At 48.0% G+C, this 12,783-nt stretch overlaps 1 protein-coding gene across 1 annotated transcript in view; it reads right to left on the bottom strand.

Annotated features, from left to right (window-relative positions):
* Positions 1–10,864, bottom strand: part of PANX1 (pannexin 1) — a 45,224-nt gene extending 34,360 nt beyond the window's left edge. The window contains exon 1 of the mRNA XM_026505336.3: positions 10,415–10,864. Coding sequence (XP_026361121.1) covers positions 10,415–10,595 — 181 coding nt within the window. The 5' untranslated portion in view covers positions 10,596–10,864. The remainder of the gene's footprint in view (positions 1–10,414) is intronic.
* Positions 10,865–12,783: the final 1,919 nt, after the last annotated feature.

Below are 12,783 nucleotides of genomic sequence, written 5' to 3'. Positions count from 1 at the left end.
GCAAGACGGGCCCGCTCCCACCTGCTGGTGGAAGTTGGGGGACAATCCTTCCGGAGGGCAGCCTGCCACACCAGAGTCCTGACAATGTCTGCTCACTCAGCCTCATCATTAGACTTACACAGTTTGTGGAAATACTGAAAGCTTCAGAGGGAAGAGGGCTCTGTTCAGGTGTATTCCCCAATGAAATTTATATTAGCAAAAATATTGCGAAAGGGTTAAATTTTGATATTCCTATTCAACATTCAGTTTTGTAGCCAACAAAAAGCAAGTTTAAGACTATGATAAGATGGGGAGCGCCTGGGGGGTTCGGTCTGTTGGGCGTCTGCCTTCAGCTCAGTCATGATCCCAGGGTCCTGGGATCAAGCCCCGCATCAGGCTCCCTGCTTGTGGGGAGGCTGCTCTCCCTCTCCTACCCCCTTGTGCTCTAATAAAATAGGCATTTTATCTCTCTAATAAAAATAATTAAATTCTTTAAAAGAAAAAAGAATATGGTAAGATGGCCCCAATTTAGTGTTTGATGTTTTAAGAAGTAGAAGCTGTCAGCCATGTATATATAAAAAGCCTCGGGGGAAAATACAACAAGATATAACAGTGGCTATCTCGGGTGGTGGAATTACTGCTATTTTCTCTTCTGTATTTTCCATATTTTTGACACTGAGCCCTGTCTTTATCATCAGATAAAAACACAGAAATTCAGAGAAAAAGGAGTACAAGATTTGGAGAGGATGAATAAATACATGGGAATGAAAAACCCTTTTCCCCACCACACACCTGTAACCCATGGAGAGCCAGGCTTGCCTCAGTTCTCTACAGGCTCTGTCTACGGCCTTTCCCCGCCAGCCACCTATGTCCTCACGCAGCCTGCCTCACTCAGCCAGGGCGCTCCCAAACTGTCTCCCCTTCTCCACTCTGGACCCAACTCACAGGCGCAGTTAGGGGTTTGAGCAAAAAGCAAACCAAGGAAGCAATCTGCAGTGAAAGCAGTGCTTATGTGATTCTTTCAAAGGATCTTGCTAATCCAAACTTGGAATCTGCAAAGGTTCCAAGATGTACTTTCAGTTTTTGCTAGTGGTGGAAATTCCATCTATTATGAAAGAACAGACTTTCTTCCATGGTTTCATTTCCCTTTCTTCTTTTTTTCCTTGGGGCAGGGGTGGGGAGACACAGGAAAGGGGGTAGTAAATCATCAAACATGGGTCTTCTAATTTACTAGGTCTCTCCAAGTCAGGGACTAGCATGCACTGAAACAGAAAACAGAACGCCTTCCCACCAAAAGCACATGAGGGTTCCTTTTTCTCCACATCCTTGCCAACTTATTTTTTTTTTTTTATTTTAGCTATTCTGACAGCTACAAGGTAATACCTTACTGTGGTTTGTATTTGTACTTTCCCAATGCTGAGTGATGTTGAGCATCTTTTCATGTGTCTGTTGGCCACTTGGATGTCTTGTTTGGTGAAATGTCTGTTCATGTCTTCTGCCCATTTTTAATCAGACTGTTCTTTTTGGGGGCTGTTGAGTTGTATAAATTCTTCATATATTTTGGATATTAACCCCTTATCAGATATATCATTTGCAAATATCTTCTCCCATTCAGTACATTGCCTTTTTGTTTTGTTGATGGTTTCCTTGGCTGTGCAAAAGCTTCTTATTCTGATGTAGTCCCAATAGTTTATTTTTGCTTTTATATCCCTTGCCTTAGGAGACATGTCTAGAAAAACGTTGCTATGGCTGATGTCAAATCACTGCCTATGTTCTGTTCAAGGGTTTTTATGATTTCAGGTGTCACATTTGGTCTTTAATCCATTTTGAGTTTATTTTTGTGTATGGTGTTAGAAATTGGTTCAGTTTCACTCTTTTGCATGTAGCTATCCAGTTTTCCCAGCACCATTTATTGAAGACACTGTGTTTTCCCCATTGTAAAACTGATACAGCCACTATGGGAAACAGTATGGAGGTTCCTCCAAAAACTAAAAATATAAATACCGTATGATCCAACAATTTCACTACTGGGTATTTGCCCAAAGAAAACAAAAACAGTAATTTGAAAAGATATATGCACCCCTGTGTTTACTGCAGCATTATTTACAATAACTAAGATATGGAAGCAAACTAAGTGTCCACCAATAGATGAATGGATAAAAATGTGGTATGTGTACACATGTGTACACACACACACACACAGAGGAATATTATGCAGCCATAAAAAAGAAAGAGATCTTGCCACTTATAAAAACATAGATGGACCTGGAAGGTATTATGCTAGTGAAATAAGTCGGACCAAGGAAGACAAATACCGTATGATTTCACTCAGACGTGAAATCTAAAAAACAAAACAAATGAATAAACAAACAAAAAGCAGAACCACACCTATAAATACAGAAGACAAACGGATTGTTGCCAGAGGGAAGAGGGTTGGGGGGAGTGGCACAATGGGTGAAGGGGAGTGGGAGACAGGGGTTCCAGGTATGGGATGAATAAGTCATGGGAAGAGGAGGCACAGCATAGGGAATAGAGTCAATGATACTGTAATTGCATTATATGGTGACAGATGGTGGCTACACTTGAGGTGGGCATAGTGTAACATATAGAGAAAGTGAATCACTATGTTGTACACCTGAAACTAATAAACATTGTATGTCAACTCTACTCAAAAAAAATTTTTAAAAAGAGAACAGACCAAATGCTGCTTGGGTAAGTTCTAGTTATTTTAGTTATTTATTTTATTTATCTTTTCAAAGACTTTATTTATTTGACAGAGAGAGAAAGCGTGCATATACACAAGCAGGGGGAGCAGCAGGCAGAGGGAGAGGGAGAAGCAGGCTCCCTGCTGAACAGGGAGCCCAATGCGGGGCTCGATCCCAGGACCGTGGGATCCTGACCTGAGCAAAAGGCAGACACTTAACCAACTGAGCCACCCAGGTGCCCCCAAGTTCTAGTTATTTTAAAACTTGATCTCATCATTACTAAATGTTCGCTTATCTTCTCTCAATTCATATTCCTTGCTCTATTATTGTTATTCTAATCAGTTCCAATGACACTATCCAGAGTTTCCAAATATTTTTGACAATTTTTTTTACACTAACTCTTTGAAGATACATAAAATTCCATCTCACAATATAGTAACTAACACTCAGGATCCAATCCTGTTGATATCACTATCATTCTGTTCATTCACACGCTCTGTTGAATGCCTACTACGTACAGAGTTTTATGTTGGAAACTATGGATAGAGCAGTCAACCAGACAGAGGACAGATGGTTCCTGATGGTTCCTGCCCTCAACAAACTTACAGTGTGGTGGGGAGATAATATTTAACAAATATTTACAGAAATCATTACCTAACTGCAACTTATGGTAAGTGCTAAGAAGGAAAGTTACAATGTGTCATGAGGATACTTTAGGAGCCCAATGAATGTTATAATTTTCTTCTGGGAAGAGGCTAATCTTTCCTAAAACTGAAAGCACATGAAAATGCCTCTTCCAATCTTCTGACAGAGTAACATTTAGAGGGAGTTAGTGTGGAGGGTATACAAGGTGGCGCTTTTTTTTTTTTTTTTTTTTTGTACTTACTTGCAGTAAGAACTCAGGAATGCAAGATTATCCTGGAAAATCATTTCATCCTGGAAACTGATACTGGTCTCTTCTTTCCTTTCAACGTTGAGGAGGGGAATATTCACAAAGACTTACATGCAAACAAGCCTTGCGTGTAATAGTAGAAAGTCTGAAAGAACCTAAATGAGCATCACTGAGAGTGCTTAGATGAATTGTGGTAAGAACGTACTATGCTCTGCAAGAACACGGACGGAGCTAGAGAAAGACAAACACCCTACAATTTCATTCATATGTGGAATTTAAGAAACAAAGAAAAAAGGAGACAGACAATAAAAATACACTCTTTTTTTTTTTATAATGATTTTTTATTATATTATGTTAGTCACCATATAGTACATCCCCGGTTTCCGATGTAAGGCTCGATGATTCATTAGTTGTGTATAAGTAAGGAGGGCACATATTGCATGGTGCACTGGGTGTTATAAAAATACACTCTTAAATACAGAGAACAAACTGGTCGTTGCCAGAGGGGAGGTGGGTGGGGGATGGGCGAAGGGGTGACTAACGGACGGAAGTGTTGAATTGTTATCGTATACACCTGAGACTAATAAACACTTTAAGTTAATTATACTTCAATTAAAAAAACAGCGAGGTAATGCCTATGTGCTAACATGAAACGCTCTCCAAAACATCCTAAATGGGAAAAAGCAAACCACTACGTTTGACTCAATTTGTTTTTACAAGAATGTGTACGCACGTTGCACTAGTGAGAGAAGGGGGACGTTAAGGCAGTACCAAGCGCCCATGGTGGTTACCTCTAGAACATGATGAAGGAGGCTTATGCCTCATTATCATGAGAATGTACTTAGGTACTATCTGTACAACCAAAATAAAGAGTAAAAAAGAAAAAAAAAAACAACATAAAAATTAACCCAGAAAAATTGTACCCATCAGTAGTCTCTCCCTGCAGGAAATACAAGGAGCACTGCAAGCAAACAGGACCGGCAGCAGCTGCAGTTGTCATCTGTCTTTTGGCTCTGTGGGGAGTGGGGAGAGGCCCATGCCTGCCCTGTAAAACTAGCTGCGGAGCGGAGCTACCCTGGAGGGACAGAATCCCTCTGCCCAGAACTGTGGGTGCTCACTGGGAGGGCAGCAGGGAGCGAAGGCTCCCAGAGTAGACGAAACACCCTTTCCCAGGGGTCCGCTGGCTGCCCTGCTGTTCATCGGGTCCAGCCACCCTGGCTCAGGGCAAGCAGCATCCTGGCGGGAGACAGGGGCTCTCCTCTCCCAGGGCCTCCTGACATGCCCGGTCAGGGCACCGAAGAAGCAAAGCAGTCGGTCAGGACGACTCCCACAGCATCAGGCCCTGTACAGCCCTGAGCCAAGGGCACGGCAGACCCTGTCAAAAGACTCCAAGAACATGAATCCCACTCATGGTGTAAGGTAGCACACTTAGGGCCTCTATTTCTTCAACAGTTTAGATAAATCCTCTTAAAATCTCAGAGCTTAAAGGCCATGCAGTCTACCAAGGCTTGTATTGGTTTTTTTGTCTGTTTCTTAAGTAGGCTCCACCCCCAGCGTGGATCCCAATGTGGGGCTTGAGCTCACAACTGTGACATCAAGACCTGAGTTTCACTGACTAAGCCACCCAGGCACCCCTACTTATGCTTGTATTCTAAACAGAGTTGCCACCCACCTATTTCCTAATCTCTCTCCGGGGGCAGGTGTATTCGAATGCGGGTCCCCCTGCAGCTCCCACACTGGGGACACACTGTGTGCTCTCCAAGCCACAGGAAATGACATTCATCAGCCCTACGTAGTAGAGCCCTTCAACACTACAAACACAGCTCCCTCCTTGCCACAAAACACTGCAAAAGGGAATCTGAGGTACTTGGAATATAACCTACCCTTATAAGGCAAGTGGGGCAACTTGGCTCCCTCCCATGATGGCCTGTATCCGTGAATGCTATTATCGGGGGCAGACGTCAGGAAGGAATCCATGACCGGATATAACTTGTGTTCTTAAATGCCATGGGTAGCCCAGTGACTGGAAAGTCTCCCTCTCCATACCAGGAACCCCTTGCCTCTAGCTGGTGAATTCCAGGCACTGGGTGGGACCTGGCAACTGCAACTCTGGCCTGACCTTAGCATCTGGACCTGGCTTCCCTTCTTCCATGTGTCCCCTTTCCCGGAAGGCCCCTGCTCCCCCTCAGACCAGCCACAGTCTAAGGGAGGACTCCAGAGAGTCCTCACTGTGCTCCAGCATCTCCTTCACCATATTTTTATTGACCACTTGTTGTGGACAAGACAGGAGGCAAGGCAAGGGGAGAGAAAAAAGGAGGGCTGGTAAAACAGAGCGTCAGTTCCCCCTTCTCTGGCTTCCATCCCAGTCTTCCTAGTGAAGTCATGATGACATTGAAACTTCTGCTGTGTGCCAGTTAATGCAAAATTGAGTGGTTGTTTTTTTCTCCATACCTAACTTGCCCTCTGGGGAGCCAGGACTGGAGTGTTTTAGACAAGCTGAGTAGAAGTATTAGGCCTCACCACACCAGACTCATATTTTAATTCTTACATCAGTTCAAGTCAGTGCCTCATTTTCCAAAAGCCTTCCAAATGCTCCCAGCAACAACTCAGGGGTTAAGAAAGTCTCCCAGCAACTCCCTCCAGAATGCTTCTGCTTGTAATTCTCCCCATCACAGGGCAGTCAGGATCAATAGGCAGTCCCAGCCCGAGGCTGCTGCAAAGGCTACCAGAGTTCCCTTGACTCTGACCATGGCACCAGCCCCTCTCTGCTCTTCTGCACCGCATTACTTCCACGATGACCCGCAGCCTGTGGGCAGACAGCAAGGCAGAGTCCCTTTTTGCTCCCCACCCCCACAGCACTCCTCCCCAGTGCAGGCCGCCCCACACCAGCACCCACCATGCCGGGCCATGTCTGCTGCTGCGGGAGGTGTGGGGGCCAGAATCTCTGTGGCATGTACTCTGCCTGCAGCCCCCCATGCCAGCACTCAGGGGGGCCTAAATAACGCTCCTCCCCTCCCCACCTGCGGGTCTCTGTGGCCTGTGCAGGGTCTGTCCCTCTTTTCTAAGAGAAGCCCAGTGGGCTGAACCAGTGAGAAAATGGGCCAAAGACTAAGGAGCAGCCTTTAATATAAAGCCCAGTAGGTTTTATCACGAGGACATTCTCCAATCTTCCACACTCTGCTTCTGTACATGTATACTTTTTTAATTCTAAAAAATCTGTGCAAATTTTCAGATTTAGAACCTCTTCTTTAAAATAAAATGTTTCCTTAAATTAAAAATTGTCACCCAGTTACAACTTGGACCCTATTTTATAGAATACTAGTTAATGGAAAGTTTAGTTTTCAGAAACTGGAAAACAAAGTGTATTTTATGCTTAAGAGGATTTTAGAACACGATCAATGAATTTTTATGTATCAATGTAAGAGGAAGAGAAGAAAATTGGTATCGGTAGCCATTAAAGGTGATTTTCACATTTTATATACACACACCAACACCAATGGGAAAACAGTGAGATTTACTGCATCCTCTTCCCTATCAGCCCCTCTGGACTGACCTGACCCCCACTTTCCCACTTCTCCACATGACTGTGCCTGCCCCTAAATCTCCCACAGCCACACAGCACCCCACACCTCCCTGCTTCAGCTCGCACTGCTCCACACATCTGGAACCCTTCTTCAGAGTTCAGTTGCAACTCTTCCCCGCCCTGAGCCTGTGGCTGTTACCCTGAGTCAGAAGCAATCCCTTCCTCCGCTTTCCACTGCATGGGCTGCACACCTCTGACACCACCCAGATGCCACGAGTCCTGTATGAGGAGGTTATGACCATCTTCTCTGCTCAGCCATCTTCCAAGGGGCAGGTCCTATGTCTTACAAGAGTCTGACGCCCCGCTGTCAAGAACAGCATCGTGCACACCGGGCTCAATAAATGTCTGATGATGCCAAAACCTACCTTTCATCCACTCAACCAACATTATAGACGGGTTTCCACGTGCCGTATAAGACACCAGCTTCTAGTGATCAACAGAAGATGGAATATCTCACAATTAAGGGGGCACGTGAACAAGTTACAATGCCACGTGCAAAGTACAACAATGAAAGAACATTCCAGGCACCAGCAAGGTGGGCAGTACTTCTCCCGAGAGGCTGCATGAAGTCATGTTTTAAGTGTGCAGGCCCATCTCGCACTGGCTCTGGGGCAGTGCTCATGTGAAGTGGTGGGTGCCTGCTCCATTTAAATCACTCCTCTCTCTCTTCGTTGTTATCGTTCTCCTCAATCACTCTGCTTGTTTGTGCTTTCACACAAAAGCTGGCACTGCACCAAATTCAATGCTGCCTAACATGACTACGTTGTACGGACTCCATGCATTAACGTATGTACCTCTCTTCTCCTCCCCAATGTCTTTCTTTCTGGCATTATCTAACGAGTACTCAACCTGACAGGTCTTCCCCTGGGCAGCTGGGTCATCCCACATGCCTGCCCTCCCCTTGGAAGTCCTGAAGCACCTGAGAAGATGGCGAGTCTGCTCCACAGCATCATCCAAGTCCCTGCCAACCTTCACCTGCTTGGTGCTCAGAGCTTGACACCATCTTGTCACTGAGCCACATGCTGCTGAATGTCACCTGTCAGCACGTCTGTCCCAGCGCCCAGATGGGTGGTAAACTCTTGCAGGGCGGGAAGAAGACCATGCCTCAACTCAACACACAGCAGTGCTCTGCACACAGCATAAGCTCAGCCTCCTGCTGGATAAAGCCATTCCCAATGCCAATCAAATGCCTCTCCGGCAGCCCATCAACTTGAATGTGTCGAGAGTGTTTCTGCCTTCAGAATCCCTCTACTATATGGGGTAGACATTAAGTTTGATCACGGAGGGTAACCAGCTCCCTCCTCCTGGCATCAGATGCCCAAGACTGCTGCTTCTTCATAATGGGAACCGTGCCTCATTTATTCCTGGGCCCTCGGTGCCTAGCCCTGGCTCCAGCCCACAGCTGGTACTCAAGGAACATCTCCTGAAGGGACAGATTATCTCCAGGACCCAAGCTACTTGGTGGTTTTCCTTTCTACTGCAAGTCCCAACTCCTGGTCATCTGGAAGGCAGAAGGAAACCCCATGACTCTGCCTGCCCAAAGACAAATAACTGATCACTTGTTTTCCACAATGAATTTGGCAACTTCCTGCCAAGTTGAACAACTCAGTGATGTAGATCACAAAACCAATTCCACCATAATCCTTTTCTAACCAAGTCCTCCTGCAACTTCACTATTCCTATCAAGAATACCACTCTTGGGGCGCCTAGGTGGCTCAGGCCTCTGACTCTTGATTTCGACTCAGGTCACGATCGCAGGGTCATGAAATCGCAGTGGGGAGCCAGGGAACCCACCTGAGAGTGTCTCTCCCTCTGCCCCCCCCCCCCCCGCCCCACACGCCCTCTCACTCTCTAAATAAATAAATCTTAAAAAAAAAAAAAGACCACCACCATACTCCAATCACTCAGGTCTGCAGCCTTTCCAACAACTCTGGTCAGTATCTGCCCTTCAAGACCTATTAAAAACTAGGTACCCAAACACTGCTATTGCTCCTTGATCTCTTAGAAGTCATCCCTTCCCATCCTTTCCCTTCAATCTTGGCCCCACCCATGCACAAGACCTCAGTTAATGCCCCGTCGTCTAGTTATCTGACCTCCCTAGCTCCAATTCCCCTCCTTAACCCTAGACCCTACATGCTACCATTAGGCTTATTAAGTACTGTTTTCAACTGGTCTATCCTCTGCTCAAACAATAACTTTGCACTTTTAAAACCATCAAGTCTATACTCCTCTGTTCTAAGGCATCTAGACCCATATTCGTGCTCATATCCCAAGAACTGTGACTAAGTCTCCTGCCTCAGCTGGGACAGTCACTCTCTCTCTCCTTCCAGGAACATGTAACATTCTCTGCGATCTCAAAATCTTAGCAAAGGTCTCACCTCTGCTAATCCAAATCCCACCCGTGCTCCAGGGCTCAGGGCCAGCACAATTTCTCATGTGAGATTCCCCAAGGTCCAGCCCCACCGGCCTCTCTTCTGTCACACTGAACAGTCTCTAGCTGTCATACACTGCCTTCCTGTTGACTCATAAGCATCCTCTCCTATGCTGTAAGTCAGAACAGCTGATGAGGAAGACCACAGTTTTATTAACCACATGACCCTGCCCCAAACACTTTCGCATCTCAGAAGTGTTATTATGAGTAAACGACAGTCTACATGAAGGGGACTTGTTCATCCCACATTCATAACAAGGTTGTCCGGGTGGAGGATTCTGGTATCCCTCTACTATCTGCCAAGTGCAATCATTTCCCATCATTCAGAACCCGGCAGAGCTAAAGTCTCGGTATCAACTCAATGTTAGGTAATGAAGGGAGAACACACATTTCATGGAGTACTTTTCTTCACATCCTCTATTCAGCCACTCAGGAACTTCTCTGTAGATAATTACAAAAATGTAGGGATGGGGGGAAGGGAACAGAAGACCGCTGTTTTCGACAAGTCTGATGGCAAGGGCGCCGGTCCTAAGGACAGGACAGGCATGCTAAGCCACACTCAGGATCAGTGGGGAGCAGACAGAAGAACTGAGAAGCAGGGACGCAAGCAGGATCCACAGAGATATACAATGAACCACGTGGGCAAAGAATACTTCAGGCCATAAAACTGGGGCTCCCTTTCTTTCGTTCACGCCCATCGCAGCTGAGAGGGATTCCGGGGGCGAGCAGTAAAATCACTTCCCCCCCCAGACCCCGACACCTACCTCGGCTAACGGCGGCTCAGGCCAGCCGGCCCCACCCCGCCCCTCCGGCCCGGGACTTACCGATCGAGATCTCCTGCGCGAAGGCCAGCGAGATGAGCAGCAGGGGCAGACCCACGGCGATGCACGTGACCATCTTATCCACGGCCAGCTCCAGCCGCAGCCCTTTGAACTTGGGCTCCGTGGGCTCCTTCAGCAAGAAGTCCGAGAACACGTACTCGGTGGCCAGGTGGGCGATAGCCATGGCTGCGGCGCGCCGGGTTCAGCCCGACAGGCCCAGGAGGGCAGGCCCGGGTACCGCCGGCGTAGGGAGGGCTGCGCGGCGCCTTCGCCGTCACCTGCCGCGCCCGCGGCTTTCGCTTTCCTTTTCCCCTTTCCCCGGTTGCTCACGCATCCCACCAGCCTTTGTGCGTCCGGGCTCCCGGCTGCCGGCTCGCCACAGCGCAGCCGCCGCTCCCGCCGCGCGCCAGGGCGCAGGAGCTCTCGCGCTCGCTCGTCCGCCGCCGGCTGGGCGCAAGCCCGCCCCCGCGCGCTCGCTCGTACAGGTCCCTGGGATGCGCGCGCCGCCCGCGCTCCGCGCCTCGCCCGCGTCCGGAGGCGCGAGAACCAGCCGCTCCCGCGACCCCTCCGCCCAGCCCCGGGGCCCGAAGCCGCCCCCGGCCGGCCCGCGCGCTCCGCTCGCCTGGGCGCGCTCTTCCGGAACCCTGGGCGAGCCGGAGAAGCCGGGCGCGTGGAGCTGCCGGAAACCGCGGTGACGCGGGCGGGGTGGGCACGGCAGCTTGCAGGGACCCCGGGATCCACCTCCGCAGAGGGATCTTCGCGCCCAGCGGTACCTCGGCTTACTCGCGCCCGCCTTGGCCTCAGCCTCCCCGGTTCCTAGACCGGGATTTTTGAAATCATTTCTGAAAGGACCTCTCACCCTGTAGACAGGATGGTCCCCCTTTACGCCCCACTCCTAACAGTTGTACACTGTGGAATCAGCTTCAGAGGAGCTGTGAACGCCTCAAAGGGCAACGGCTGCCATAAAACCCAGTCGAATGGTGTAGGAGAGGGGACTCTGGACCGTTCCAGGAGCTTGCATGAGTGGAGGCGCGAGGTCTGTGGGGAGCCCTGCGTGCGCCAGAGTCTTACGCTTCAATTAAAACTGCCCCATGCGCGCTTTTCTTCCAGGCTTTCCAGTTGGCCGAGGCTTGGTGCGGGAGCGGGCCGCGCTGCCCGCGGGTGGATGGGATTGGGGGCTGGGGACAGCTGCTTCTGAACCACTCACAGGAAGTGGAGCAGGAGAAACGGGAGGAGATGCTCTACCCAGCCACATTTGCCGCTGACAGGAACTTTATACAGGAGTGCTCCTTGGGCTGGGCTGCCTACTCTGCCCTTTGTACCTGGGCGGGCCCAGGCAAGCCTTCTCCATCTGCCCTCTGAGTTCCTCGGGCATATCTCCACCGTGACCTGTCCTCTGAACACTCATCCCACAGTGTGCACAGCTCTGCACTGGGATGGCTCACGGGACTTCGGACTCATAATGGCCAGGACTGCAATCATCTTCCTCTCCAGCTGAACTCCAGTCTTCCCTATCTGGCTGAATGCACCACCATCCACCCAAACACCCAAGCCAGAAGCCTCCGTCCAGCACCATCTTTAGCGCTTCCATTTCTCCCAGCTGCCATAACCAATTTCCAAGTTCACTTGCTCCTCTCTTCTAAATATACAAAATCTGATGGTTGATCAGATTACATTAATATTATTACATTAATATTAATAAAAATCCAGCTTATTCGTATCTCCTTAATGTTTACCTCGTATCCTTTTTTTCTGTTCTAGGATCCCATCTAGGATGCCACATTGTGCTTAGTTGTTATTTCTCCCGAGCTCCTCTTAGGTGAGACAGTTTCTTAGACTTTCCTTATTTTTGATGACGTTGCTCGTTTTTCTCATTGTAAAGTGCATTTAGGGATTGAATAATACATGCTCTTCCCATGTGCTCCCTGCCCCAACCCCTGTTCCAGTGTCATTTATTAGAAGGAATCCAAAGCAGCTGTGGACCTCACAGCTACTGTCCCAGAATCTGTTGTTTGTTTCAGACCCTTGACATTTGATATTTGAATATGAGACTTTTTGCAACTAGAATAGTCAAGCTTACCACATTTTCTGTTATGTTTATTCATTCATTCAAGTAATATTTGCTGAACAACTATTATATATCTGCACTGTGTTCTGTGCTGGGGATGCAGCAATGAGCAAAAAAAGGTCAGGGGTCTTTGCTTCCATGAAGCCTACACTGCAGTCAAAGAGGCAGAAGAAAATTAAAAAATAAAAAAATAAAATGGTCATGTCCTGTAATAAATGCTGCAAAGGAAAACAGTGAAGATAGGAAATAACAAGAGGAGGGATCTGCTTTAGAGAGAGCAGTCTGGAGAGCTCACAGATGAGCT

This window comes from Ursus arctos, unplaced genomic scaffold, assembly GCF_023065955.2.
Source record: "Ursus arctos isolate Adak ecotype North America unplaced genomic scaffold, UrsArc2.0 scaffold_22, whole genome shotgun sequence".
Taxonomy (NCBI): domain Eukaryota; kingdom Metazoa; phylum Chordata; class Mammalia; order Carnivora; family Ursidae; genus Ursus; species Ursus arctos.
Note: the sequence above shows the minus strand (reverse complement) of the source record. Positions and strands in the feature narration are given on the sequence as shown.